The 27655-nt window shown below is 41.1% G+C and overlaps 1 protein-coding gene across 3 annotated transcripts in view; it reads right to left on the reverse strand.

Annotated features, from left to right (window-relative positions):
- Positions 1 to 27655, reverse strand: part of MAGI3 (membrane associated guanylate kinase, WW and PDZ domain containing 3) — a 548042-nt gene that overhangs the window by 146151 nt on the left and 374236 nt on the right. For all 3 annotated transcript variants that reach the window (XM_073615714.1, XM_073615713.1, XM_073615715.1), the window contains exons 8-10: positions 21034 to 21131; positions 20723 to 20911; positions 10120 to 10725 (exon numbers count right to left, since the gene is read on the reverse strand). In XM_073615714.1, the coding sequence (XP_073471815.1) occupies positions 10120 to 10725; positions 20723 to 20911; positions 21034 to 21131 (893 nt within the window). The remainder of the gene's footprint in view (positions 1 to 10119; positions 10726 to 20722; positions 20912 to 21033; positions 21132 to 27655) is intronic.

Raw genomic sequence — 27655 nt, forward strand, 5'->3', positions numbered from 1 at the left:
TTTTCCTCCATTTTTTTGTTTTGTTCCAATACACACAAAGGGAATAAACATGTGTATAGCAAAACATGTGTTACTGCAATACTTTTTTGTGAGAAATACTTGATTTTCTGGAAAAATTTCTGGGGTGCCAACAATTTCGGCCATGACTGTATATATTACACATACATACACATACAATGTAATTTATGGAAAGGTATTATCTTAAAGGTTTACTAGAAATGGCCATAAGGCAGGTTGTCAGCACAGCACCTTGTAGTAAATTGGCATTGCTCTGGCATGGCACCATTCAGCTTGCATGGCATTATCTGGTAATGTAGCATTAGGGATATAATAGTAGCATGATATCACTCTTGCAACAAGGCTCTACCTTGGCTTTAGTAATATTATTCTGCCCTCTTGTAGTCCTGGTATTAATACGGTCTTTGAGAACGTGCCAGTGATTTTAGTTTTGCTAGGGTTTTTCCCCTGAAACACACCCTGGGGATTATTATACACAAATATTCTTAGAATATCATATCTTAGAATTAAGCCACATCAATAAAATGGGAATGTTGTAAGCATCCTGGGCAGTGTGGGCATAGGCTGTCACAACCCCTGCCATTGTCACTTTTGCTTTACCTCTTCCTCTACATGTAATTTTGTAGGAAAATATAATTCATTAAATACATGGTAAAGGAGGTATTAACATATTGCCATCACTACATATATTTTCCTAATATATTACTATTATTACAGTTGACATCAGCAGTGGTCCTTTAAGGGAGAATCAGGTGTGATTTCCCTTCTTTAATTGAAATAATGGCTATAATTCACTTCAACGGGGAAACAGTTTGGTAGCTCTCCGCTTTCACGTGATCTATAGGTTCTGTGACATTTCTGTATATTTGAAATGTTATCACTGTGACTACAGCCCTTAAAGGGGTGAACAATTTAAGGCTGGTCATCGTTACATTTTAAGCAAGAACAACATTACTTCTGACCACTAAAGGATGGATTGCATAACAGAAAATTCAATCAATTAGAAGCTGCAATTTTGCAACCCACCTTAATGCAGTGGACCACAAGATCACACTTGTATTGGTAAAAATACCTAAAATGATTTGAGGAACCAACAAAGCAGCCTAGCTGCAATATCTGGAGGACAGAGCTAGGATCCCTAGAGTAAGACCTTTATACCGAGTCTCAAGCCAGCAGACACTCATTTGTGCCAGCATCCACTCAAAATAAAAATGGAACATTGTATTGTCATTCCTCAAAAGCAGTCCATATACATTTCTGAAACAATATTACAATGGCTGCCCCTTTTATTATTAATTAAACTCTACCCCAGATTAAAATTAATTACCATTAATGATCTTACTCTGTACAGCAACAAGGGATTAAAAAATTAAAAAAAAAAAAAAACTGAAGTTGGAAGCAGTACATAACAGGCTCTCCTAATCCTGGCTTCCATTTTATATAACATTTTATTTTTTCGTTTTACAGACGCGAAGTCAATTAAGTCAATGAATGTAACACATGAATGAGCCTTGATAAGGCCACTCGGATTCAATCACTGGAAATAAAACAGCTCTTAAAAGGGCAGCGTCTGAGCCATTACAGTAGACATAGAGACGCATCTTTAACTGGCAGCTATCAGGAACCGTATTATGTGCAAGTATAAGCTAATTAGTATGGAATGGAAATGGAGTCAGTGTAATTGCTATTAACCATATCCATTCTGCAGCAGGAATGTATCTGCATATTCCATCTAATGCACATCTATATGGATTTGTGCTGCTTATGAATACAAACTTGCAAAGCTGCTCATTTGGATTCTGAGTACTGTTTGTTAATAGCAGTCTTTCCATGTGCCTTTCGGGCTACTCCATCATTTTAAATTAAAGCCACTGGTCATTTAGCTAATGATGGAAGCATCGCTTTAATGATGAGCTCCAATCAACCAGGTACAATTCACTGCACAGCGATATAGGCCGGAATAAAGTAAGCACTTTAATCAGCACATTATGCCCTCTAAAATCAATTGTGTGCATACTTTTAGCATTAACTTGAAATAAATACACAATTTTATAATGGTAAAGAACATTGGTCAGTATTAAACTGCAAATACAATCAATGCATATATAAACCCTAACAATGAACTTCTTTTACTTTTTACATTTTGATCTGTTAAATACTGTATACTATTATTATTCAGGATTTATAAAGTGCCAACTGTTTGCACAGCTCTTTACAACATGAGGGCAGACAGTACAGTTAACCAGCTCAGCCCCGGAGGTTTTTACACCTTCCTGACCAGATCACTTTTTGCGATTCGGCACTGCGTCGCTTTAACTGACAATTGCGCAGTCATGCGACGTTGTATCCAAACAAAATTGACGTCCTTTTTTTCCAACAGATAGAACTTTCTTTTGGTGGTATTTAATTGCCTCTGTGGTTTTTATTTTTTGCGCTATAAACAAAAAAAGAGCGTCCATTTTGAAAAAAAAAAAAAAAAAAAAACACAATATTTTTTACTTTTTGCTATAATAAATATCCCCCAAAAATATATAAAATATATATATATTGATTGGTTTGCGCAAAATGTATAGCATCTACAAGATAGGGGATAGTTTTATGGCATTTTTAATTTTTATTTTAGTAGTAATGGCGGCGATCTGCGATTTTTATCAGGACTGCGACATTATCGGACATTTTTTACAATATTTTGGGACCATTTTCATTTATAAAGTGATCAATGCTATAAAAATGCATTGATTACTGTGTAAATGACACTGGCAGTGAAGGGGTTAACCACTAGGGGGCAGTGAATGGGTTACGTGTGTCCTAGGGAGTGATTCTAACTGTTAGGGGGCTGGTCTTCAACACAAAGGACAGTGATCACTACTCTCGATGACAAAGAGCAGTTATCTCTGTCCTGTCACTAGGCAGAACGGGGAAATGCTTTGTTTACAAAAGCATCTCCCCGAGACACGATCGTGGGGCACCTGGTGGACATTGAGCCTGCGGGACCCGTGGTCATGGAGACCGCAGCGGGCACGTGCGCGCCGCCGGCACACCCGCGACACCACTTCTTAAAGGGGACGTCCCTGTACACCCTTTTGCCTACCAACGCCATTCTGCCGACGTACATCGGTGTGCGCTGGTTGGCAAGCAGTTAAAATACAATTCAATACAGGAGATCAGAGAGCCCTGCTCATTAGAACTTACAATCTAAAAGGGAGGGTCAGGCAATACAAAAGGTTATAACTGGGGAATGATAAAATATCAGTACAGCTGTTAGGTGGAGACAAGATAGTCTTCTCTGAAGTGAAGGATTTTCAGAGATCACCTAAAAGTGGACAGAGTAGGAGATAGTCGAACAGATTGGAATAGGGAGTTTCGGAGGACAGGAGAGACTTGGAAGAAGTCCTGGCGACAAGCATAGGAGGAGGTGACAAGGGAGCTAGAGAGCAGGAGGTCTTAGGAGGAATGAAAAGAACAATTTGTTTGGTATTTTGAGACAAGGTTAGTGATATAGCTGTGGGCAGAGTTGTGGATGGCTTTGTAAGTTGTTAGTATTTTGTTTTTTATTTGTTGGGTGAGTGGAAGCCATTGGAGGGGCATTGGATGGACTGGCAGTGAGGGGGCAGACACTGAATGGTTGGTAAGGTATATGAGTTTGTGGGAATCCACTACAGTTTCCACTACAGTTACCAACTCATATGCAGGGTATACACAATATATGCCTATTTGGAAACACCCACAATTACCAGAACTGGCAAAACTTGAAGGGCTTGACTTTTAGAAAAGAGCTGGAATTATAAGAGCTCCACCAGTTGCATTGTATGTTGTTTTACTTCCTTTTAAAGCAATGGCAGAGAGCTACCAGATAACCAACAGGCTATTCTTTCAGTATCTTCAGCTGCGTCATGCTCTACAGAGCTATGCAGCAGCATTCCTGCGAACTGCAATCAATGTTAATCTTCAAGCCCATTATATCTCTGTGAATTACAGAAAACCTTCCTCTATGCCAGGGGTCTCCAAACTTTTCAAACAAAGGGCCAGTTTATTTTCCTTCAGACTTGAGGAGGGCCAGATTGTGGCCAGCAGGGGTAGAAAATGTCACAGGCCAGGCATGAATGAGAATAAATATGGCCTTAGGGTTGATGGTCAATAGGAGTAGTGTCCCTATTAGTAAGAGGAATAGAGTATCCCATCACTGGTATTGGTGATAGAAATAGTGCCCCATTGTTGGTGTCACTGGCAGGAATAGTGCCCCAAGGGCCGCATAAAGGCTAGCAAAGGGTCACGTCTGGCCCTCGGGCCACAGTTTGGAGACCCCTGCTCTATGCCAATGAGATGAGGAAAGAGGGGGGTGTCCTAACAATTTTACTGTCCTACTATGACAGCAATTTTCCCATAGATACAGTACGGAGGATGAATGTTGTCACCCTTAGACAGGAAGAATGTTACTGGCAGGATCACCAAGTAAAAATAGTTGGGGAAAAAAAAACAAAACTAATGCAGCCACCAAATCTAAGGACGGGTATGTTTGAATATTGTATATTAAAATTGTGTTCTTGGGTTTACATATACTTAATTTTAAACCTGAAATTCTATATACCTCCCTAATCAACGGATGGTGGTTCAGGAACATGACCTTACCCCTTCCTATCTACCAAGCATCACCACTGACAGTAATGTTGGCTTGACAGTTGACAGTAATAATGGGCTTAGCAGACTGGAAGGCTTGAAATTAGTCTTCTGACAGATTGATCCAATAAGTAACTGTATATCAGAGCACTGCGGGCTTTCTAGATAAATTAAGTATTTATACTCAGAAAGCACTATTGTAGTCCTTGTTATGAGCAGAAGCTGACACATTGTGTTCTAATCAGGCTCCAGTTTTTGCTACAAGCCCCAAAACACTAAAGTAATAATTATTCAAACTGTATATTTAAAGTACAAGTAAAGGTAAAAACTTTTTTTTTTAGTTTTGGGTAGAGTGGAAATGGATTAGAACCCCTGTCAGCTTTTTATTGCAGTCTGTGCCCCCGTTAGGTAGATTTACCCTCTCTATTTGTCCTGTTTACCATTATCATTGAAAGTGAAAGTAAAAGAAAAACATTTAGGTTGTCCCCAGAAAAGAGGGGAAATCTTCTAATAGGGACAGTAGTTCTGGTGACCTGGGGATCCCCTAGGGCAGGGATATGCAATTAGCAGATCTCCAGCTGTTGCAAAACTACAAGTCCCATCATGTCTCTGCCTCTCTGTGTCAAGCTTGTGGCTGTCAGTCTTGCTATGCCTCATGGGACTTGTAGTTCTGCAACAACTGGATGTCCGCTAATTGCATATCCCTGCCCTAGGGATTCCCATAAGTTGCAGGGATTTCCTCTCACTTTCTGTTTTGGCAATGGGACCTGAAGTGAAGGGAAATCTCCCCAATGGCACACATATGAGAAAAAAATAAACTGACAGGGGTTATAAACCTCCCTAATTTTATCCAAAATGAAAAAAAAGAAGTTTTGCCTATGGTTCTACTTTAATTATGTGTTTGTAGTGTCCTCTCTTTGGAAGAAAAGGGGAATTCTTCATTTTATGTATCAGAAAGATACCATACAACTAGTGGATCACTTACAGTGGGGACGGAAAGTATTCAGACCCCCTTTAATTTTTCACTCTTTGTTCTATTGCAGCCATTTGCTAAAATCATTTAAGTTCATTTTTTTCCTCATTAATGTACACACAGCACCCCATATTGACAGAAAAACACAGAATTGTTGACATTTTTGCAGATTTATTAAAAAAGAAAAACTGAAATATCACATGGTCCTAAGTATTCAGACCCTTTGCTCAGTATTTAGTAGAAGCACCCTTTTGATCTAATACAGCCATGAGTCTTTTTGGGAAAGATGCAACAAGTTTTTCACACCTGGATTTGGGGATCCTCTGCCATTCCTCCTTGCAGATCCTCTCCAGTTCTGTCAGGTTGGATGGTAAACGTTGGTGGACAGCCATTTTTAGGTCTCTCCAGAGATGCTCAATTGGGTTTAAGTCAGGACTCTGGCTGGGTCATTCAAGAACAGTCACAGAGTTGTTGTGAAGTCACTCCTTCGCTATTTTAGCGGTGTGCTTAGGGTCATTGTCTTGTTGGAAGGTAAACCTTCGGCCCAGTCTGAGGTCCTGAGCACTCTGGAGAAGGTTTTCGTCCTGGATATCCCTGTACTTGGCCGCATTCATCTTTCCCTTGATTGTAACCAGCAATCCTGTCCCTGCAGCTGAAAAACACCCCCACAGCATGATGCTGCCACCACCATGCTTCACTGTTGAGACTGTATTGGACAGGTGATGAGCAGTGCCTGGTTTTCTCCACACATACCGCTTAGAATTAAGGCCAAAAAGTTCTATCTTGGTCTCATCAGACCCGAGAATTTTATTTCTTGGAGTCCTTCAGGTGTTTTTTCGCAAACTCCATGCGGGCTTTCACGTGTCTTGCACTGAGGAGAGGCTTCCGTTGGGCCACTCTGCCATAAAGCCCCGACTGGTGGAGGGCTGCAGTGATGGTTGACTTTCTACAACTTTCTCCCATCTCCCGACTGCATCTCTGGAGCTCAGCCACAGTAATCTTTGGGTTCTTCTTTACCTCTCTCACCAAGGCTCTTCTCCCCCGATAGCTCACTTTGGCCAGACAGACAACTTTAGGAAGGGTTCTGATTGTCCCAAACGTCTTCCATTTAAGGATTATGGAGGCCACTGTGCTCTTAGGAATGCAGCAGAATGTTTTTGTAACCTTTCTCCAGGCCTATGCCTTGCCACAATTCTGTCTCTGAGCTCTTCAGGCAGTTCCTTTGACCTCATGATTCTCATTTGCTCTGACATTCACTGTGAGCTGTAAGGTCTTATATAGACAGGTGTGTGGCTTTCCTAATCAAGTCCAATCAGTATAATCAAACACAGCTGGACTCAAATGAAGGTGTAGAACCATCTCAAGGATGATCAGAAGAAATGGACAGCACCTGAGTTAAATTTATGAGTGTCACAGCAAAGGGTCTGAATACTTAGGACCATGTGATAGTTCAGTTTTTCTTTTTTAATAAATCTGCAAAAATTTCAACAATTCTGTGTTTTTCTGTCAATATGGGGTGCTGTGTGTAATGAGGAAAAAAAATGAACTTAAATGATTTTAGCAAATGGCTGCAATATAACAAAGAGTGAAAAATTTAAGGGGGTCTGAATACCTTCCGTCCCCACTGTACATTTATGGTTTTGAGCAACGACATGGTCCTTTGCAGTTTGAAGAAAACTCATGCACACAGAGATATGGGAGCTGCCATGATTGACTAGGATTTAAAGTGCAGGTTTGAAGCTGGATTTACTGCCTTGCGAGTTGCCGATTTGGAACAGGCATGTAGCCAATGAAGGCTGAAAATATCTTTGCTCCTATCCTGCATACTTGTTCAAGGTCAGTCAATGTGCAGTAAAGGATGACTAAACATGACAGTCCAGGAGTCTGCAGCTTTAAAACAAGTCAAAGTCCCACAATTTAAGCTGCCACTGCTGACTTGCTTTTAAAGATGAAAGTTCTGCTGCTATTGTGATTATCCTTAACTATTTATCTTTCAAGTCAGAACAAGCATGTGCATATCAGTTCTCCTGACACCTGATATCCAAAGTACTTGTTATGGTTCAATAACTCACAAAGAAGATAAAAGAAGGGTAACAATGACATTTCGAGAGCATGCATCTTTAAAAACAAGGCAGCAATGGCAGTTCCCATACTTCTGTTCTCACAGGCTCCCATTAGAGGGAGTGCCTACTGGGTATTATTGCAAGGCAACTAGTGCCAGACAGCCTCCATTATTAACAAACAGCAGAAATGTCCTAAATTAGTCAAAACGAGCTGCCTTTAAGGAATTATCCATGCAGTGAAAACCACATAATTAGCTGACTGAATAACAGCAATTATCATCACCACTGCAGTCCACAAAGCCAAAAAAAAATATAGCAACAGTGCCAAGAATTGTTCAAATGAACTGAGAAACTGTCAAAAGCATGCAACAGCCGAGGATACAACAGTGTCTAAAAGACCAACCGATAAGGGCAAATGACATAGTTGTATACAGTTTTAATACATACAAAGGGAAACCAGCCATTATAAAAGCACCTGTATTCAGCGGAACCCATGGAAAAGTGTGAAAAAGCTTCCAAAATGATATAACATTGACACTTTGGACAGGTGCAATCTTCTTGCAATGAAACTTTCTGATAATCTTAGAAATTTATTGTTATATAATTGATGCTTACTTAAGCAGCCCATAGATTAGTCATATTGTTTTTTTCTTTTATTCAACTAGTGGGTAGAATTAAAAAAATGACCTGATTCCCCCCATCCACCTTGCCTCCCTGCTGAGCCTTTGTATTCTGACAGCAGGGAGACTTCCCCCCTGTCACAATACACTGGTCAATGCTAATGGCTAAAGCCTGCGGTGCTGGTCAAGTGGAAAAACATTGACAGGCTGGCTGTACAGAAGTTGATCAGTGGATCAACTTCTGTACAACCAGCCTGCCCATACATGCATCAAAAGTTGTCTGGTCCCTGCTGAACCAGTCAAATTTAGATCCATGCATGGCTGACTTAAGACTTCAGCTAGGTATACATGTAGAGTTTTTTTTTCATACTACCAGCGGGTTAAAAGAAAAAAAAACTCAGAGATCCTTGCATCTACGCAAGCGATGTGGATGCAGTGATCTCTCCTGTGGTGCCATTGAATTTTGACAGCAGGGAGTTAGTGGTTGTCACACTTTTGCCTGGCAGCACCCGGGTTGCTGATTCAAATCCTAACAATGGCACTACCTGCATGGAATTTGCATGTTCTCCCTGTGCCTGCTTGGGTTTCCTCCCACACTCAAAAGACATACTAGTAGGTTAATTGGCTCCTGTCTAAATTGGCCCTAATACGTAGGAATGTAAGATAGGGACTGTGTAAGCTCCTTGAGGGCAGAACAGATGTGAATGTGCAATACATATGTAAAGCGCTGCGTGAATTGATGGCGCTGTATAAGTACATGAAATAAATACTGTAAATCTCCAAAGCAATAATGCTTTTCTGAAAGCACAAACCCTGTAGAATAAAATGATGGGAGTTTATGTTGTACAATATTTTCACATCTGTTGATCAAACCTATATTTTCAGTAAACATAAACTAATTTTAGTGTACACAAACCAATTAAAATCTCTACATTTTTTGTAAAATATAAAAGATCAAACAGAGTCAAGTGAATAGATACCAAAAGGTGTCAAGATGACAACACCCTGACTAACTGTAATACCCAAAATTGTCCATAGGTGATGCTCTAAGAGCTTTCACATGTCATCAACCTAGTGTTAGCAATAAGTGATAGCATGCTTCTGCCATGTCTGTGACTTTGTACTAAAGCTGTTAGATCAGTATGACAGTCAGGCAACTAGCATTGTTGGAGGGAGGCAACAGCAGGATACCCAATTCTCCAAGCATAGATTTTCCTTCAGCACACCATCACACATTACACAAAAAGTTCTCACAATGGTGTTGCATTGGGATAGAATTAATTATTTTGTTATCCATATTCAATAAAGTCTCTCTCTCTCTCTTTTTTTTTTTTTTTTATAATTTTAGGATTATAGAATCTAATTTAGTCTGTATTCACACTATAAAACTCTGCATACATCAAAAAGTTCTACCATTTGCCTGCATCTTGTTAATAAAATTGAACAAAATCTCAGGACTTCAAACCTAACTTAATTTTTTTATGTTTAGATAACTTTTTAGTATCAGTTTCTTACTTTTGTTTCTGATTCCGTAAGAGGGATTTTCCCTACATTAATGTAACACCCATACAAGAAATCGGGGTCTGGTTGTCACCTGGACATGAAGGGACATACATTATTAAAAACACTGCAAGGAATATTTTCCTCACTTTACTAAAATGAGATTTTGGTCTGTGTACATGGAGAACTTCTCATCAGTTCCCATCCTGACCAGAAATTAAGGGAAATTTAAAACTCCAAACCTGCCAAGCTCTATCCAAAATATTTTTTTGCTGAAGTTGAGCTTTAATTATCTAACGTTAGATTGAAACATGTTGATGTTACTGACCTCCTCTTAAGACAAGTAATGGCACTTCAGCTCCCACTGGAAACTGCTTCAAGACTTCAACAACTTGTATGTGCGTCAGGCTTTGCACATTCTGATGACAGATTTCTTTTATTACGTCCCCCTTCTGAAGTCCTGGACACCATTGGCTATCTAAAATCATTTTAACTTTTTGTCCCATTGCACTATCAGCGATGGCAAACCCAAAACCTTTGGGGCCTTTCAATAAGGGAACAGTTACTAGCTCAGGCAGTGATGTCCCGGATGATGCCATAGATGTCCTTTGATCTTGTAAATCCTGTGAAGGTCCATTCAGTCGACCATTGACCAACACATGGCCTGGTTTCCCATTATGGTCCAAAACAACCACTCCAGACTTTAAATCCTGACTTCCCATATTTTCTCCTTGTGTAGTCAATTGCCCATTTATTAAGGGTGGAGCATTAACAAGATCAGCCACAGGATCATCACTATCTTCAGGCAGAGGATAGCCCCGACATAAGGTCATATTCACATACTGGTTAATGGGAATAAGTTGGAACATCTGAACAACTTCCGCATGTGTATGGCCAAGAACACAGGTTCCATTTATGTCTACAATCACATCACCTGGAAAAAGAAAAAAGTAGAATGTTAGTATGTTAAATATAGATATAATTTTTTATCCGGCATACACACGTTTTCATGGGGAAATCAAATTGATGCCTGAAAAATGCAACATAAAAATAAAGTGGAAATGCCTTACAGATATAAAATACTGTATCTACTGCTGTAAATCAAAAGAGATCAAAAGATCAGCATATGGTTAGTAATACACTGTAAGTTCTTAACTAAACTCCCCTTAAAAAATTAAACCCTGCAAGCAATAGTTCTTTTTGCTTGCTGTAATGTTTCCAAAAGCATGGGAAAAGTACCAAGTTCTTGGGCAGTGAACATGAGATGACAGATGTGTCTGTAGGTGTGGAAACATGAGTGATATGTTTTACATTTGACAGTCCTATCCATGGCTTATTTCATTTTGGTCTAGAGTTGTTTCTCCTTTTGCTTACTCTTTTTAAAAGAGAAGCAAGATATTTCAAAATAACAAACGTACATCACCTAGGTGGATGCAGCATTGATCTGATGCTGCATCTGTACTAGAGGTGCGCATCTTCACTGGACTCACGTTTCGATTTGATTATGATTATCCTGTCAACGATTCAATTTGATTCAATTCCGTTATGCATCACGATTACTGCCCATCAAGAAAATTCAAGCAGTCAGAAGAACTAATTTTTTTATTTTATCTGTTCTTTAAAAAAAAAGACAACACTTTCTGCATGTAGCAAAGTCTGAACACAGCAGACAACTTAAAGAGGAGCTCCAGGACTGCAGACATAGTACCGGAGAAGGTCAGAGACTGTAGACATACTACAGGAGATGGTCAGAGACTGCAGACATAATACAGGAGATGATCAGAGACTGCAGACATAGTACAGGAGATGGTCAAAGACTGCAGACATAGTACAGGAGATGGTCAGAGACTGTAGACATAGTACAGGAGATGGTCAGAGACTGCATAGTACAGGAGATGGTCAGAGACTGCAGACATGATACAGGAGATGGTCAGAGACTGCATACATGATACAGGAGATGGTCAGAGACTGCAGGCATACTACAGGAGATGGTCAGAGACTGCAGACATACTACAGGAGATGGTCAGAGACTGCAGACATACTACAGGAGATGGTCAGAGACCGCAGACATAGTACAGCAGATGGTCAGAGACTGCAGACATAGTACAGGAGATGGTCAGAGACTGCAGACATAGTACAGGAGATGGTCAGACTGCAGACATAGTACAGGAGATGGTCAGAGACTGCAGACATACTACAGGAGACGGTCAGCAGGTAAGTATGATGTCTTTTTTAATTAAAAAAAAAAATAGAAAATACCCTTTTTTTTGTGCAACTGAATTATGTTAATAGTATATTGGTACATAGGGAAGCTGGAAATTGGAGCTGTAAAAAAAAAGTGTAAACTGGAGCTGTCAAAAAAAAAAAAGCAGCCGGGCAAGGTTTATCAACAACATTGCTCAGCTGCTGAAACAGAAAGGGAAAAAGAACCATTGGGGTTGATTTACTAAAGGTAAATAGTCTGTGCACTGCAAGTGCAACTGCTCAAGTTCTGAAGGGAACATGCAAGGAAAATAAAAAAAGAGTATTTTTGTTTGCACATGATTGGATGATAGAAATCAGCAGAGCTTCCCCTCAGATCAGATCTAGCAACTGCACTTGCAGTGCAAAGACCATTTATCTTTAGTAAATCAACCCCACTGTTTCTTCTTGTATTTTTCGGTTTATCTACAGATCAAAGGGATGAACTTTGATCTGCAGATGAAGTCAGTTTAAAGCAGGTGTAGGCAACCTTGGAGAGATGGAGATTTACTTGAACAACAATGATGAAGTCAAAGCTCACCGGGCACAGCGTCCTATTGTTAGGGCTGGTTCACACCAGAACATGATGCCAGAAAGGCATGTTCCATGTGTGTTTCCTGCATAGTGTTCAAAACACACTGCCTTTGTGGTCTACTGTGGGTGATGATACATTGTTAACCCCAAAATAGAACGGAAATGCAGTGGACACAAAAAAACATTACAAGAGAGTGCAGGGTTTAGGAGTGTGTTACGCTCCGAATGCAGGCATCAGGAGTGTGTTACGCTCCGAATGCAGGCATCAGGAGTGCGTTACGCTCCGAATGCAGGCATCAGGAGTGCGTTACGCTCCGAATGCAGGCATCAGGAGTGCGTTACGCTCCGAATGCAGGCATCAGGAGTGCGTTACGCTCCGAATGCAGGCATCAGGAGTGCGTTACGCTCCGAATGCAGGCATCAGGAGTGCGTTACGCTCCGAATGCAGGCATCAGGAGTGCGTTACGCTCCGAATGCAGGCATCAGGAGTGCATTACGCTCCGAATGCAGGCATCAGGAGTGCATTACGCTCCGAATGCAGGCATCAGGAGTGCATTACGCTCCGAAAGCAGGCATCAGGAGTGCGTTACGCTCCGAATGCAGGCATCAGGAGTGCGTTACGCTCCGAATGCAGGCATCAGGAGTGCGTTACGCTCCGAATGCAGGCATCAGGAGTGCGTTACGCTCCGAATGCAGGCATCAGGAGTGCGTTACGCTCCGAATGCAGGCATCAGGAGTGCGTTACGCTCCGAATGCAGGCATCAGGAGTGCGTTACGCTCCGAATGCAGGCATCAGGAGTGCGTTACGCTCCAAATGCAGGCATAAGGAGTGCATTACGCTCCAAATGCAGGCATAAGGAGTGCGTTACGCTCCAAATGCAGGGATCAGGAGTGCGTTATGCTCAGAATGCAGTGATCAGGGATGTGTTATGTTCAAAATACAGGGATCAGGAGTGTGTTACGCTCAGAATACAGGGATTGGGGGGGGGGGGAGTGATGTGAAGTGTGGTAGAGGACACTGCTATGGGGGTGGCCCTGCCCACAGCAGTGTCCACTGCCCCCCTTCACATCACTCCCCCCCCCAATCAGCTTCCCCTCAGATCTAGAGCAACTGCACTTGCAGTGCAAAGACCATTTATCTTTAGTAAATCAACCCCATTGTTTCTTCTTGTATTTTTCTGTTTATCTACAGATCAAAGGGATGAACTTTGATCTGCAGATGAAGTCAGTTTAAAGCAGGGATAGGCAACCTTGGAGAGATGGAGATTTACTTGAACAACAATGATGAAGTCAAAGCTAACCGGGCACAGTGTCCTATTGTTAGGGCTGATTCACACCAGAACGTGATGCCAGAAAGGCATGTTCCATGTGTGTTTTCTGCATAGTGTTCAAAACACGCTGCCTTTGTGGTCTACTGTGGGTGATGATACATTGTTAACCCCAAAATAAAACCCAAACGCAGTGGAAACAAAAAAAATTACAAGATAGTGCAGGGTTTAGGAGTGCGTTACGCTCTAAAAGCAGGCATCAGGAGTGCGTTACGCTCCGAATGTAGGCATCAGGAGTGCGTTACGCTCTGAATGCAGGCATCAGGAGTGCGTTACGCTCCGAATGCAGGCATCAGGAGTGCGTTACGCTCCGAATGCAGGCATCAGGAGTGCGTTACGCTCCGAATGCAGGCATCAGGAGTGCGTTACACTCCGATCCCATGTTTCAGTTCAAAGAGGAGTTACACTCACTTATTGAAAGGGGGAAACATGGGAGTCCTTAGTCCCAAAGAAGCATCTTATTTAGATCCATCATCCTGTCGCACTCCGATAATATACTTTTTGCCAAAAATTCATAAGAATAGTACCAATCCACCAGGCTGACCAATAGTCAATGGGATCGATTCAGTCTCGTCGAGACTTGGTCAGTACATTGACTTCTTTCTCCAACCAATGATTTCAAATACTCGATCTTTTTTGAAGGACACTAAACACATCATCCAGATTCTTGAAGATCTTCCTAGTCTGTCCTCTTGTTTTCTGATAACAGCAGACGTTAGTTCATTGTATACGATTATCAGCCATGAGGACGCCCTGACGTCTGTACAGTGGGCATTCAGAACATCTAATTTAACCAGAAGACATAAGAACTTCATTTTGGATTGTCTGAAGTATTGCCTATCAAAAAACTTTTGGTATAACAGTCAGTTTTACCTCCAGACCAGAGGTGTAGCAATGGGGGCCCGGTTTGCTCCCAGTGTTGCCAACCTATTTATGGCACACTGGGAGGAAGAGGTTATCTTTAAAAACACCCCCCCGAACTTGTCTGTTACCAAAGATACATTGACGATATCATTATGATTTGGAAGGGTGACAGGCCTAATCTGGATCTATTCATGCGGAAATTAGACAGAAATAATAGGAATATCGTTTTGTCCTGGAATGTGAGTAATGAGCAGATAATCTTTCTTGATTTGGATATTTCTGTGGAGGGTAATCAGCTAAAGCTGATGAATCATTTCAAACTCACTGATCGCAATGCGTTCATTCCCCTAGGAAGTTGCCACCACACTCAGTGGTTGTGCAACATTCCGAAGGGACAATTTGTACGCATTAGGCGAAATTGTACACAGGAAAGCGACTATCTTGCACAGTCACAGGTCCTGTCGGCCCGTTTTTTGCAAAAAGGCTATGACAAATCTAGTATAGACAGAGATATTGAGAGTGTCCGGATGCTTGATAGAGCAACATTGGTGTCCAATCCCCCTAAGGATCAACAGGATATATCTGGGAACATCAAAATGATCCTGGATTTCAATGTACAATAAAAAAAATTTGAACGGATTGTTCGTAAACATTGGCCTATCCTCAAACAGGATAGAGTACTTGGTCTAGTCTTGTCTGAATATCCCCAGTTTGTCTACAAGAAGGCTCCCTCCTTGAGAGATAAATTGGCCCCTGGGGTTATTGATCCACCTGTGGTATTTGAGAACAGGATATTCAATGTATTGACAGGTTTTCATGCCTTCGGCCATTGCCCACCATGCAAACAGGCTAAGGGTAATGTTAAAAAAAATTTGTTGCCACGGCAACCAAGAAAGTTTATCAAATCAGAGACTTCATTACATGTTCTACATCAGGGGTAGTATACATTATGGAGTGTGAATGTGGCCTCCAATATGTGGGGAGAACATTCCAAACATTTCAGATTGTTCCATGCCCGTAGCCCCGCTAAATTAAAATTTTGGGGGGTCGAGAAAGTAACCCCTTATTGGAGGGGAGTGAATTATATTTGACAATTGAGCGTCGAAGTGAGTCTTTCTGTGTCTATGAGACCCGAGTGGGGGTACCCACGAGGCTCAATGTCGAATTTGATTTAAATTGTTTCATTTCAGATCGCTAAATATTTGTTTTTCCTTTTTGGTAATATTCATGCTCCCTTAATTAGATTGGGAATATATGCTATTTAACTGAATGGTGTTTACACTTTTAATATTGTCAAAAGGAGGCTGCAGTGATGTCGCTTTTCTAATATGCAGGCATATCCCTACTTTTTTTACATTTTATATGATTGGATATTCCATTATTAATTACTTCTTATTTTTTAATTGTGAATCTTCTTTTTTAAGGCCATTACCAACTTTGTTTGGATATTTAACTTTTCAGTCAGTAGACTGGCCGGGGGTTTTTAATTTGAGCTACTTTAGAGCTAATAAAGTTTGCACAATGCTGTGTACCATTCCACGGAGCAGTCCGTGAGAGGGCTGTCTCAGGCTGTATAGGTTGATGACCATAGTAACGTTTCTCATTGGATGGCGGGTTACCAAGGGTGGAGCTAGCTTTCCCCTGTATGCGTTCCAGATTAGCTGTTAGGACGTGCTCTGGGTCACCTGACCGGGCGACGTGCTGTCGACGACGTCACAGCCGCCACGGTAACCCAGCAATGTAAATAGGAAGTGTCTCCCTGCACGATAGATCATGTGACTGAGCGTCATGCCGTCGATGATGCTGTGGTCGCCATGGTCACCTAGGGTTACAGACAGGAAGTCATTCGTTTGACCCCGGAGTGGTCCGCTCTGATTTACTAAGAAGAAGGTGTACTAATGTGGAGAAAAATACTTTTTTGGAGATGCCGATGGCTCAAAGTGTCAAAGAAGTGTTGGAAACCAAAACATTAGAACCTCTTTGTTCTAATGTAAGAGGTTCTAATGTTTTGGTTTCCAACACTTTTTTGACACTTTGAGCCATCGGCATCTCCAAAAAAGTATTTTTCTCCACATTAAGAGATGCTTAAACTGGGTGGGCCATTTAAGATGAAAGCAGTCATTAGAAGAATTTTTGGCATTAAACGTATTATTCAAACTGTTTGGATGCACATGCATGCACATATGCATGTGTGCATGCATGTGTGCGTGCCTGTATGCGCATGGATGCATGCACGCTCACCTTCCTCTGATATGTATTACAGAGGGGATGTTTCTATGGTGGGTAGACCACTCCACTAAGCTATTTTTCAACTGTGTAGATGCACACATGTGCATCTGTTAGACATGCACGTATGCATGTTTGTGTGCATGCACCTATCTGGATGTACGCGCACCTTCCTTCATGTGTATGCAAACTTTTTACAGTGGGTGGTCTCCTGTGAGTGTGTGGGGGGAGTTTACAACTCTAGCAATCCATTTAATACCTGTCCTTTCTTTGTCCCTCTCCCCCTTTTTTTTTTTTCTTCAGTTAGGGATACATTTCGGAGGGCCAGCCTGGTTTGTCCTTTGTTTGGGACTCTGCCCATGTTTCCCCTCGTGCCACCATTGGACCAATCTATATGCGTTGGTGCATTTACTCACCCCGTCGGGCTTTGGGCCCCACAGGCTGACAGCTGCAACATTTAAACTGCTTTTAAACATCAAAATCTGGACAGAAAATCCACTCTAGTACTACACAGTTCATGCGGTCAGTGTCTAAACACACTAAAACACAAAGTACAATGTGATCACACACGTACCAATTAGCTTGTGTTTAATCAATATTACGTATCTAATATGTGTGTATTTTGTTTAAATTGCAGACGGTTGTAGGTTCTGCGATAAAATCGCATACACCCCTCATGAAGAAATAGCATTTTCGAAACGCGCTGGGTCTTTTCTGTTGTGCTCACCTCCAACATAACAGATCTTTGCGATTTACTAGCCGTCTTTTTTTGTAATGTTATTATATGATTAGTCCTGTCCAGTATTCATTCATGATATTTTGTGATATGTATAGTGTATATATGTGCTCATTATTTTAAACCTATGTTTCTTAATAAAAATTTATATACTTTTTACACTACTCTCATACCTCATTGCACTATTTATCCCTTTCCAAATATCCCACCTAGAGGAAATTCTATTTTTTCAATGTCTAAGAAGAATTTTGAAACTACTGTATCTAATAATGTATGGTAGTTAATACAAGTGCTTGAAAGACAAACCACCGCCATAAAAACAATGATAAGATTGTTCATTAAAAATGGTATCACTGTGCTACACCTTACACCCATTTAATGTGCCTACAGACAGAATATGCTCAGACTGTAGATCCTACTTAATGGCATCATTTTCTCTCTTCAGATGGGACCAGTTTTTCGATTTTTAGCAGGCAATCAATATTTTTTTCCTTGGGACCAGTTAGATCTTTACCAGGCAATCGCAATTTTTTTCCCAAATAAGAGAGGCCACCACTGGGGCTGTCTGCACCGTGATCACTCTTCCCCCTCCACAGGCACAGCACAGTGGAAACATGCATTCTAGTACCATTATCTGACATTATACCAATCAGCAGCAGGATGAATGCATACTGGGCTGGGCCCTACTAAAATTCTGTAGGTAGCTTGATAAATACCATATAACTTTCCAACCTTTTCAATTTTCTTCCAGTTTATTTTGATTTTGTTGCAAAATATACAGTATTTATCTGCACCTAACAAGCACTTTTTTCCCCTGAAAATAGGGACCAAATCATGGGTGCGTGTTATACCTCAGAGGGGAAGGAGGGGACGAGTGCCACTGGAATTCACAGAGCCGTCATCTCCCGTTTACTCGGCTCTTACCCGCCTCCACCACCGGCATTGGTCCAGTGTTCTGTCAATCACAGGAGCTAGCCCAATGCCGATGACGGAGGCAGGACTGTGTGTGTGTGTGTGACTGCCGAGTGAGAGCCGAGTAAACAGGAAATGACGGCTCAGTGATTTCTTGCACTGTTCAGGCTGCATTGATAAAAGATGGTGAGGCTGGAGATGAGCATTGAGGCTAAAAATGGGCATTAATCAGGCTGCATTGATGAGATGGGCTGCAGATGGGCATTTTTTGGCTGCATTGATGAGATGGGCTGCAGATGGGCATTGATCAGGCTGCATTGAAGCTGCAGATGGGCATTGATCAGGCTGCATTGATGGGAGACGAGGAGGCTGCAGATGGGCACTAATCAGGCTGCATTGATGGGCACTGACCCTTATTTTAATTCAAAGTTGTTTATTTAAAAAATACTTTTTTTCCAGAAACTTCCCTCTTAAAATGAAGGTGTGCGTTATACACCAATAAATACTGTATTTAACGGTCATGGAAATGCATTCAGCTGCTAATTTTGCATTTCACAAGTTTAAATCTCGTTTTTATTTTTTTTTTAAAGAATAAAACTTTATTGGACATTTTTCATGAGATACACTATTTTTACCCATTTATATCGAATGTGCAGGTTCCAAAACATGCAAAGACATTTAAGCTGTTTTTCATTTATGTTCAAAAACAGTACCTATTCTTTTTGCCATATACAGTAAAAGCAAGATATCTTACTCATCTGGTCTCTCTTCTCCAATAATGGTGAATCCAAATCCAACTAATCCAAGATGGTTCACCCAACCACTGTTCAGAAAAAATACTCACAAATCTACAGACACCATTTATGTTCATACTATACAGTATAAAACAGGTTTCAGTAATAAAAACTTTTATGCTACATCATTTGGTGGCTGTGAAGTTTCCGCAGTTTGGGAAATGGGCTTTCTGATGCATAGATGCACATGCACAGCTTGGAAGTCAGTGTTCCATGAAACCAGGCTCTTTCTAAATGGCAATTCATTTTTTACAATTTTGTACATTTCTACACCGAAACCCATTCCCTGTGCTCATTGTATGTTTGGTCTGTTTATTCATTACTGTTAATAATAACAGAAAATGGTTTATGGGTGGATGTTATGCCCGTCTCTTGATGGATGAGCATATGTTTTACTGCAGATATGGTTTATTTATGGGGTTGAACTCAATGCTTTAAGATTTTTTTTTTACTGAAGGCAGTTATAAGCTGGATGATGAAATGGTTAATATTTAAACGAGAATGAAATCATCACAAAATGTTTAGGGAAATTTGCAGGCTGAAATTGCTGCCAGGCTGTCTCTGGCTTTAAGTCATTAACCTGGAGCACGTATGCTGCAAGTGATATGAGAACTCCAGATCTGTAGCCAAGTCAGTGGATCAAAAAGTATTAAATACAGAAAGCCAGATAACCAGCATATTCAGAAGGTCAATAATGGCAGTCTACATAATTTTCTCTCTTTATGGAATTCCTTTAAAACTCAATTCCAACACTGAATTAAAGCACCAAATTAAAGCAAATGGAATTCCCTCCGAGCACATAGTGCAGTTTTTGTTTTTACAAATGACTTCTTTACTTATCTGAAAAATTTTTTCCAAATGGTGAACTTCACAACCACCAAAATTCACACATGGATCATAGGCATAACTGGCAGACTGTCTGTTTAAACAGATTGGTAGCCACGTGATAATAGAAACGTAGATCTGTTAAATGGTGCATGAAAGACGTGATATTTTTGTATGCTCCTCAACATGATGCAACAAACCAGAACAGTTAAAGAAGCAAACTTCCTTCTCTCCTCAATTTCTATTTGAAAACTAAAGCAGTTTTAGTTTAAAGCATCTAAAATAGGACCTTTTATTTTTTGTGCTGAACACCAGAAGGCATAATACCCCCTCTAAACTGACAATATTAAGCCCAGTTAAATCAGGACATCAAGCAACCTGCAAACATATTGCATCAATATACTGCATAACTTAAACAATGTTTATGTTTTTCTTCTTCCCTGTGAGATAGTTTGTTTGGTGTAATTATACCTGGAGCTATCTTCCCGTCTTGTGCAGCTGGGCCATCTTTAAGAACATTTTTCACCTGCAAAAACTCATCTGGTCTGTCACCTCCAATAATGGTGAATCCAAATCCCATGGCACTTTTCTTTAGAGCTGTGCGCAATGTTGCTCCCTTTAGCATTGCTGGATCTCTGGTGAATGGGGACTTGTCGGGCTCTGAAGGAGGCACAAATTGAACCAATGGGACAAAAAAGAGATGAGCTTAGAATTAACAGTGCTTAATTGCAGTATATACAGTATATCATACTGCTACAAATGAATATTGTAAATACTCTTACCAGGAATTATCATTCCTTCAAGCTGAGGGAGACCAAGCTGCTTCTTTCTTTTAGCTTCAAGAACTGGATTTTCAAATTGCGTTTTCTGGTTAATGTGGCTATAATGAAAGAAAAGAAAAAGCTAGTCCAAAATACAAGTATAAATTATAAAACGCTAGAAGTAAACGCACCCATGGCATATTGCAATAATTTAACACTTTATTTGACAATTTGGCAACCAGCAGTCGGAAACTCCTATGTACACTTGTGATTTTCATACTAAATTCTATATGCAGAAGAGTTTTTATTTTTTACACAGGCTGTTCACCCCTGGCTGACATATTTTATCCTTTAAAAATGTAACTGTACCCACAACTGCTGCTGTGGTGCACTCAACCACCCATCCTATTTCGTCTTATATTAGTGGTGCTCAACTTAACAAAAATATGGCGATTCAAGGGTGTCCCCTGAAATCATCAGTCGGCAGCACATATTTACTGCATATATTTTTACAGAATTGTAGTCAGAGATTTTAGACACGCAACTGAAAATGATCAGAGACTAAGGGCATGCGACAAGAGATTGTCGGAGACTAGGAACAAATTTCAAGAGACAGTTATAGAATAATGTCACACAAGACTGCTTTGAGATCTCTGCTATTTTTGTGCCTGTCTGGGTTTCCTCCCGCACTCCAAAGACATGCTGGTAGGTTAATTGGCTTCTGTCTAAAACGGCCCTACTAAGTATGAATGTGAGTTAGGGCTGCGTAAATTGACAGCGCTATACAGGTACCATAAATAATAATAATAATAATTGCCTCTTTACAAATCAATGCTCCCACATTATTGTTCACTACAACACCCTTACAAATCACTTGCATCACATTTTATAATTTTCTTAGCAAGATACATTATAAAAGATCACAGGGAGAAAAAAAAATATAAAGTGTATTGGGATATAGAGCAAATAAACTAATCAATTAAAGAAAAGGTGTCAGACTCAATATCATTGTAGGCTGCATCAGCATTATGGTTCTCCTCAAAGGGCCGGATGAATCATTAAGAATATATTATTTAATGCAGGGCTTGTTTTCTCTGCAAATATGTGCAGGAACTCAACCACACCCCCAACCAAACCGCACTGAATGGTGAGTGTGGCCAAATTGCACAGTGGAATGATCCTAAAGGGTCAATAATTACCAGGAGTGCATTATGCGTGGAGTTCAGGGGTGTGTTACATACAGAGTTCAGGAGTGCGTTACGTACAGAGTGCAGGGTTCAGAGGTGTGCTACATACAGAGTGCAGAGTTTAGGGGTTTGCTATGCATAGTGTGCAAGAATAATCTCTCTTTCACAGGCTTCCCACATTTTCATTCCACCCACCCCCCTGGGTGTGAAGACCACATAAAATTGCCTGGAGGCCTTGTGTTTGACACATGTGATTTAAAAGGTAACTCCACTCGAGGAGGAAAAAAAAAATAGCAAATGAAGATAAAATAATATAGCGTACACATTTGTGACACAAGTCATATTGTAATTGAATGCTATCAAAAAAATCACCTTTCCTTTTCAATATGCAGCTCTGCAATTTTCTGAAAATACAATGCAATATGGCTACTTGGAGGTGTTCTGTACACAGAATGTGTACAGAATGCCCCCCAGAAACATAATTTCTTCCTTGTGTGATTGTCTCACTGATTTTCCCAGAAGTTTGCCCTAAGATACAAGCCAGATTTCGGCTTTACAGCACCCCAACAGTCACAACTGGATCTGAATGGGAGAGATGTCAGTGTTTTGACATCTGTGCTGTTCAGTTTGCGTCCTCAAACACCACAAACTTGTGTCCATTTACATCAGGCTACCTCTGTTCTGTCACATTTAGGTCTGGAAAAATAAAAAAGGAAGAAAAGGATGTTCTTTTCCATTTTTTTTTTTTTTTAACTGAATAGACACGGAGGTAGGCGGATCTAAACGCACACAAGTCAATTCATATCTGGACTCCTGTAGACCTGCATGAAGCTTTCAATCAGGTCCGCATGAAAAACTGACAGGCTGACCTGATTGCAAAGCTTGGATGAAAAATTTTCAAAGGGGAGTGGTTTTGGGGGTGGTAAAAATGCAGCTTGGCTGTGTGTTTTTACTGTCCCTCCCCATCACATGTGTAAAGTAGCATGTCGCTGTGTGCTCATGGTCATCATCATTTTGATGATCACAGCACAGCAGGTGCTCTATGGCTCTGTCAGTGTAACATGCTGTTTGGTGCAGACTTTGTTATGTCTGTGCTGTGTTATAGTCTGTAACACACATTACAGCCATATATTAAGAAAGTCAGCACCCAACAGCCATGATATACTGACAAAGCCATAGAGCACCTGCTGTGATCATGATAATGATGATGACTATGAGCACACAATGGGGAGTCTGGGGACTGCACCTTGGCCTCAGCCTGCGTGATGTGTCACGGTGTGTGTGCAGGGGGAATGCTTGCCTGTGGACCGCCGCCGGGATTACTCTTTCTGCACTACTATCTCAGCCTCCTCCGTAATCAGTCTCTCAGGCTGCAGCACGGCATATACTGAGGGAAGGGAGCCACATTACAATTGAATCCATCTGCCAGGGAAAGCATACAGTGAGCGGTCGGAACTTTAGTTTGTTACAAGGTACACTGGTGCAGAGCGCCCGAAAATGGAGAAAAAAGTTCCTCTTCTGCACTCACCTCCTGGGCCCCTCTGTTAACCTGATGGGGCCCAGGAAGGTACCATATACCTTGCTAATCAAGTAGGTGTGAGTTAATAAAGTTATTGAGCCAATTTGTTTTTTTAGCTAGAAATTAACTACAAAGCTGCTTGCCCCCCCCCCTGCTGACCGGGCCCGGTACAACAGGGCTGGTTGCACTGCCCTATCTGCGGCCCTGGGCCCATGGGCCACAGGTTGGGTAACAAGGTCTTATATGCACTGTATGCTCAACTTGTTAGCTAACCCCTAATTCTTGGCGGTGTCCATGTCTACTATGGACCTTTGGGTGCTCCTCGTGTTGCATTCTCCAAAACATAAATTACAATTCCCTTGTAATCGCAGCAGCAGGAATTACACCCAATATATTATTTTACTCAATGATGGAAGAAGAGAATCTCAGGAAGATTCAGTCTAAGAGTACTCATACAGAGTACTTAGCCAACATACACTTACTTCCCAGCTGGAAGTGGAGCAGTGAGGTAGGGGGAGCTTGAACATTCTATTTAGCTGATTGTTGTCTGAGAACCCAACACAAGAGATCCATTTGAGAAAAATATATAGGTTTCTAAAGTGTGACACAAGATAAAAAAAGAAAAGATAAAAATGCCCAAAGACTTGGTGCAGGAGTTTCTAAAAATGTGCATGAAATAGAAAAAAAATCTGTTTAATGTAAAGTACAGGGACTCGACTTCATATCAAGGTTAAATGCTGCCCTGTCTTGAATCAAATGAAGAGCCTCCACAGAACACAAAGGCTTTGGTATTTCATATTTAAATAAGAAAAACAAGGTTTAGAATTGGGAAGGCGAGGATTAAAATACTATACATCCAAAACCAAATTTTTTCTTTCGTTGTCTTTGTCCCATTGGGGGAATTATCTGTCACTCCTGAGAGAAGTGAGAGAAAATCTTTCTAAAGCGAACAAAGACATCAATTAAAAAAAAACTGACATAGTTTAAGCCCAGGTTCACATTGATGCGACTTGGCATGCAATCTGACATGTCAAATTGCATGCCAAATCAGCGGTTATTGCCGGAAATAGCACCATCCCAATTGGTGTTATGCCGACTTTGCGGCGACGCACTGATTCCTAAAAGTAGTTTTTGTATTACTTTTGGTGACTTCAGGTGCGATTTCAATAGACATCTGTGCAGAATCCCGAACAGATGTCTCTGAAATCGCCCCCGAATTCGGTACTGACATGCAGGAATGAAATTGTGCGAGTTCAGCTGAACTCGCACAAGTTCCAATCCCACAGCAGTGTGAATCTAAGCTTAAGTGTGTTTTAAAGGCAGAAGGTTTTTTTTTTTACCTTACTGCAGTCTAAAACCTTCTGCATTCAGCTTTCCCCACAGCCCCCCTAAATACATAGCTGAGCCCAATTTCGATCCAGCATTGCGCAGGAGAGCAGAGGCACTATCCCTCCTCACTGGCTCAGATACAGCAGCAGGAGCCATTTGCTCCTGCTGCTGTCAATCAGGAGCGGTGGGTAGAGCCGAGTCATGCTTTGTATGTGGGGGCTTGGGAGCGAGTACGCATAAGTGCCCCCATAGCAAGTGCCCTGCAATGGTGTACTCAGCCGGGGGTAGTAGCCAGGAGTGCAGGCGAACCTACCAAGAGGGGTAGGGTTCAGGGCTGCTCTGTGCAAGGCAATTATACATAGCAGGTAAGTATGAAAAAAAAAAAGCCTAGACCTAAGATAAATTATCACCAGATAAAAGGAAGTGGTCTAAAGACAATGCAAGCACTACAAGGTTCCAAAAAATGTACAGGTTATATTAGTTTTTACCCTCTGGTGGACAAAATGGAATGATTTTAAAAAACACTGATGTAAGGAATGGTCCAATTAACTGCTAAAACACAATAGAAAATATACTGTGGTTATTAAGCGGTACTATGAAGAAAATGGGAAACAGGCCTAAACATTCATCTGGTTACCAATATCTGATTGTTTTTTCCAGTCCCCCAACAATTAAATGGAGATGTGCCATGAGAAACCATCATTTAGCATGCACCAGGTGCACCCTCATTCATCACTAAATGCAGAAAAAGATAAATACTAATTACACACAATATGCAATTAGGTAGTCTTGTGCAGGACATAAATCATTTAACCTTAGCATCAAAAGACCACGTACGACAAAATTACATTTATGTTACCAGATACTGCACACACATACACTCACATCACACTGTTACATTAAGAAGTTCTAGTTGTTGGCTAATTACAGCAGCTTTTTTTCTGACATGTCACCAAATACAGAAAAACAGTGAGTTAATCTAGCGTGCTAGGTTGCTCTGATTCTGAGGATCTCCTCTCACAAAGCTGTCACTATGACTCGCACTTTCAAATTAAGAAGCCTCCCCAGATATTTCTACAAGCAAATGACTGCAGCAATTACACATTTAGCAGTTCTTGAGCAATGTTTTACCTTTCTTGAGAAAGAACATTAACCATTTCTTTAAAAATTACCATCAGCAAACATGCGTTAGCTGAAACGATAAACTGAAAAATCAGTGGATTAAAGACTGTCAACAGATTGAATAGGTAAAAATGGATGACAGAAATGGTCAGATGGCAAATAAGCACATATGTAGCTACCAGCCAAATACCCACAAATCAGTTCTAGGTCATTTATATAGTACACATACAGGAAAGTTAAGGTGCAGTTGTTGCCCAATACCCTGAATCTGATTACTCTGCTGTCATTCAGGTGGCTCCAGAAAGTGCTCCTTACGCTTGCTGTCTGATCAAGATTGAGCTTCTGCAACGTAATGCAATTTGTTCAGAGCCTGAACGTTTCTTAATTCATTAAAATATTTAACATTGTTGAAGTGAACCTGACCTTCCCTAAAACATTCAAAAACAACTGCGCTGATAGAACTTTGTGGTGCCTATAAGTACCTGTGTTAAGCCGGCCCTAGATGGATAGAATCTCAGTTGGTTCAGCAGGGGCTGGTCGATATTCGATCCATATATGGGCAAACTCATTTACATGACTGTACCCAAGTCAATCCATCGATGGCTATAGCCGCTAGCAGTAATCACTGTTGTGTTCTCCAGACAGGGATGGCTCCCTGCAGCCCCCCCCCCCCCGCCCCCTGCTGGGAGAACACAATAGCTTGGTAGGAAAGAGAACTAAGAAATCTTCTTTCCTGCAATCCGTGGTTACAGAAAAGAGATTTTGCATAATCTATGGCACACTTTAGTATTAATATCTTCATCAGCTTTCAAAGTCTTCCTTATACCTATTCTGGGTCAATTAGGACAGTCAAAGCTCTGACCCTTCCAAGTTGTGTGGGAACTTGCCGCTAAACCCCAACCCTACAAATTCTCACTTGTTCAGCAGTATGATCGGCAGCCTTACTGATGAATAACAAAATGCAAGAAGAAGATAAGGGCAGAGAAGCTTCGACTCTATAAGGGTAGAACCTGTGTTGGTGAATCGGATCCAGTGAAGGTGGTGGAACTTTGGATGCTTGTTTCAAGTGCTGAGTGACCACTCTTTGTTTAGAGGGTCAGTACCCTTTGGTAAGACGCCATGGGGCCAATCCTCAGACGACATCCTATCGTGACGAAACGCGTAGGGAGGAGCCTACGATGGTGACGTCATCACGTTCTCGGAAGGGCTTTGCAGTACAGGAAGTGAATCGCGGTACACTGAGACACCGCCGCTGTGTTTAATACCTTTCATGCTATATTTTTTCTACTAAATTGTAAGTGCAATTCCTTTATTCTATAAAAACCTTTTATCATACGTTATTGCGCTATGGATGTGTTTTGCTTTCTATTTCCGGTTATGATGGATTGCTAAAGCTACTGGTCCCGCTCTATACCTTTGGTTTTGGGAGACCATAATCCCTATGCTGGGCGAGACTGCCGTAACAGCAGTCATCGCCGTCCGGTAA

Source organism: Aquarana catesbeiana, linkage group LG02 (assembly GCF_042186555.1).
Source record: "Aquarana catesbeiana isolate 2022-GZ linkage group LG02, ASM4218655v1, whole genome shotgun sequence".
Lineage (NCBI taxonomy): Eukaryota > Metazoa > Chordata > Amphibia > Anura > Ranidae > Aquarana > Aquarana catesbeiana.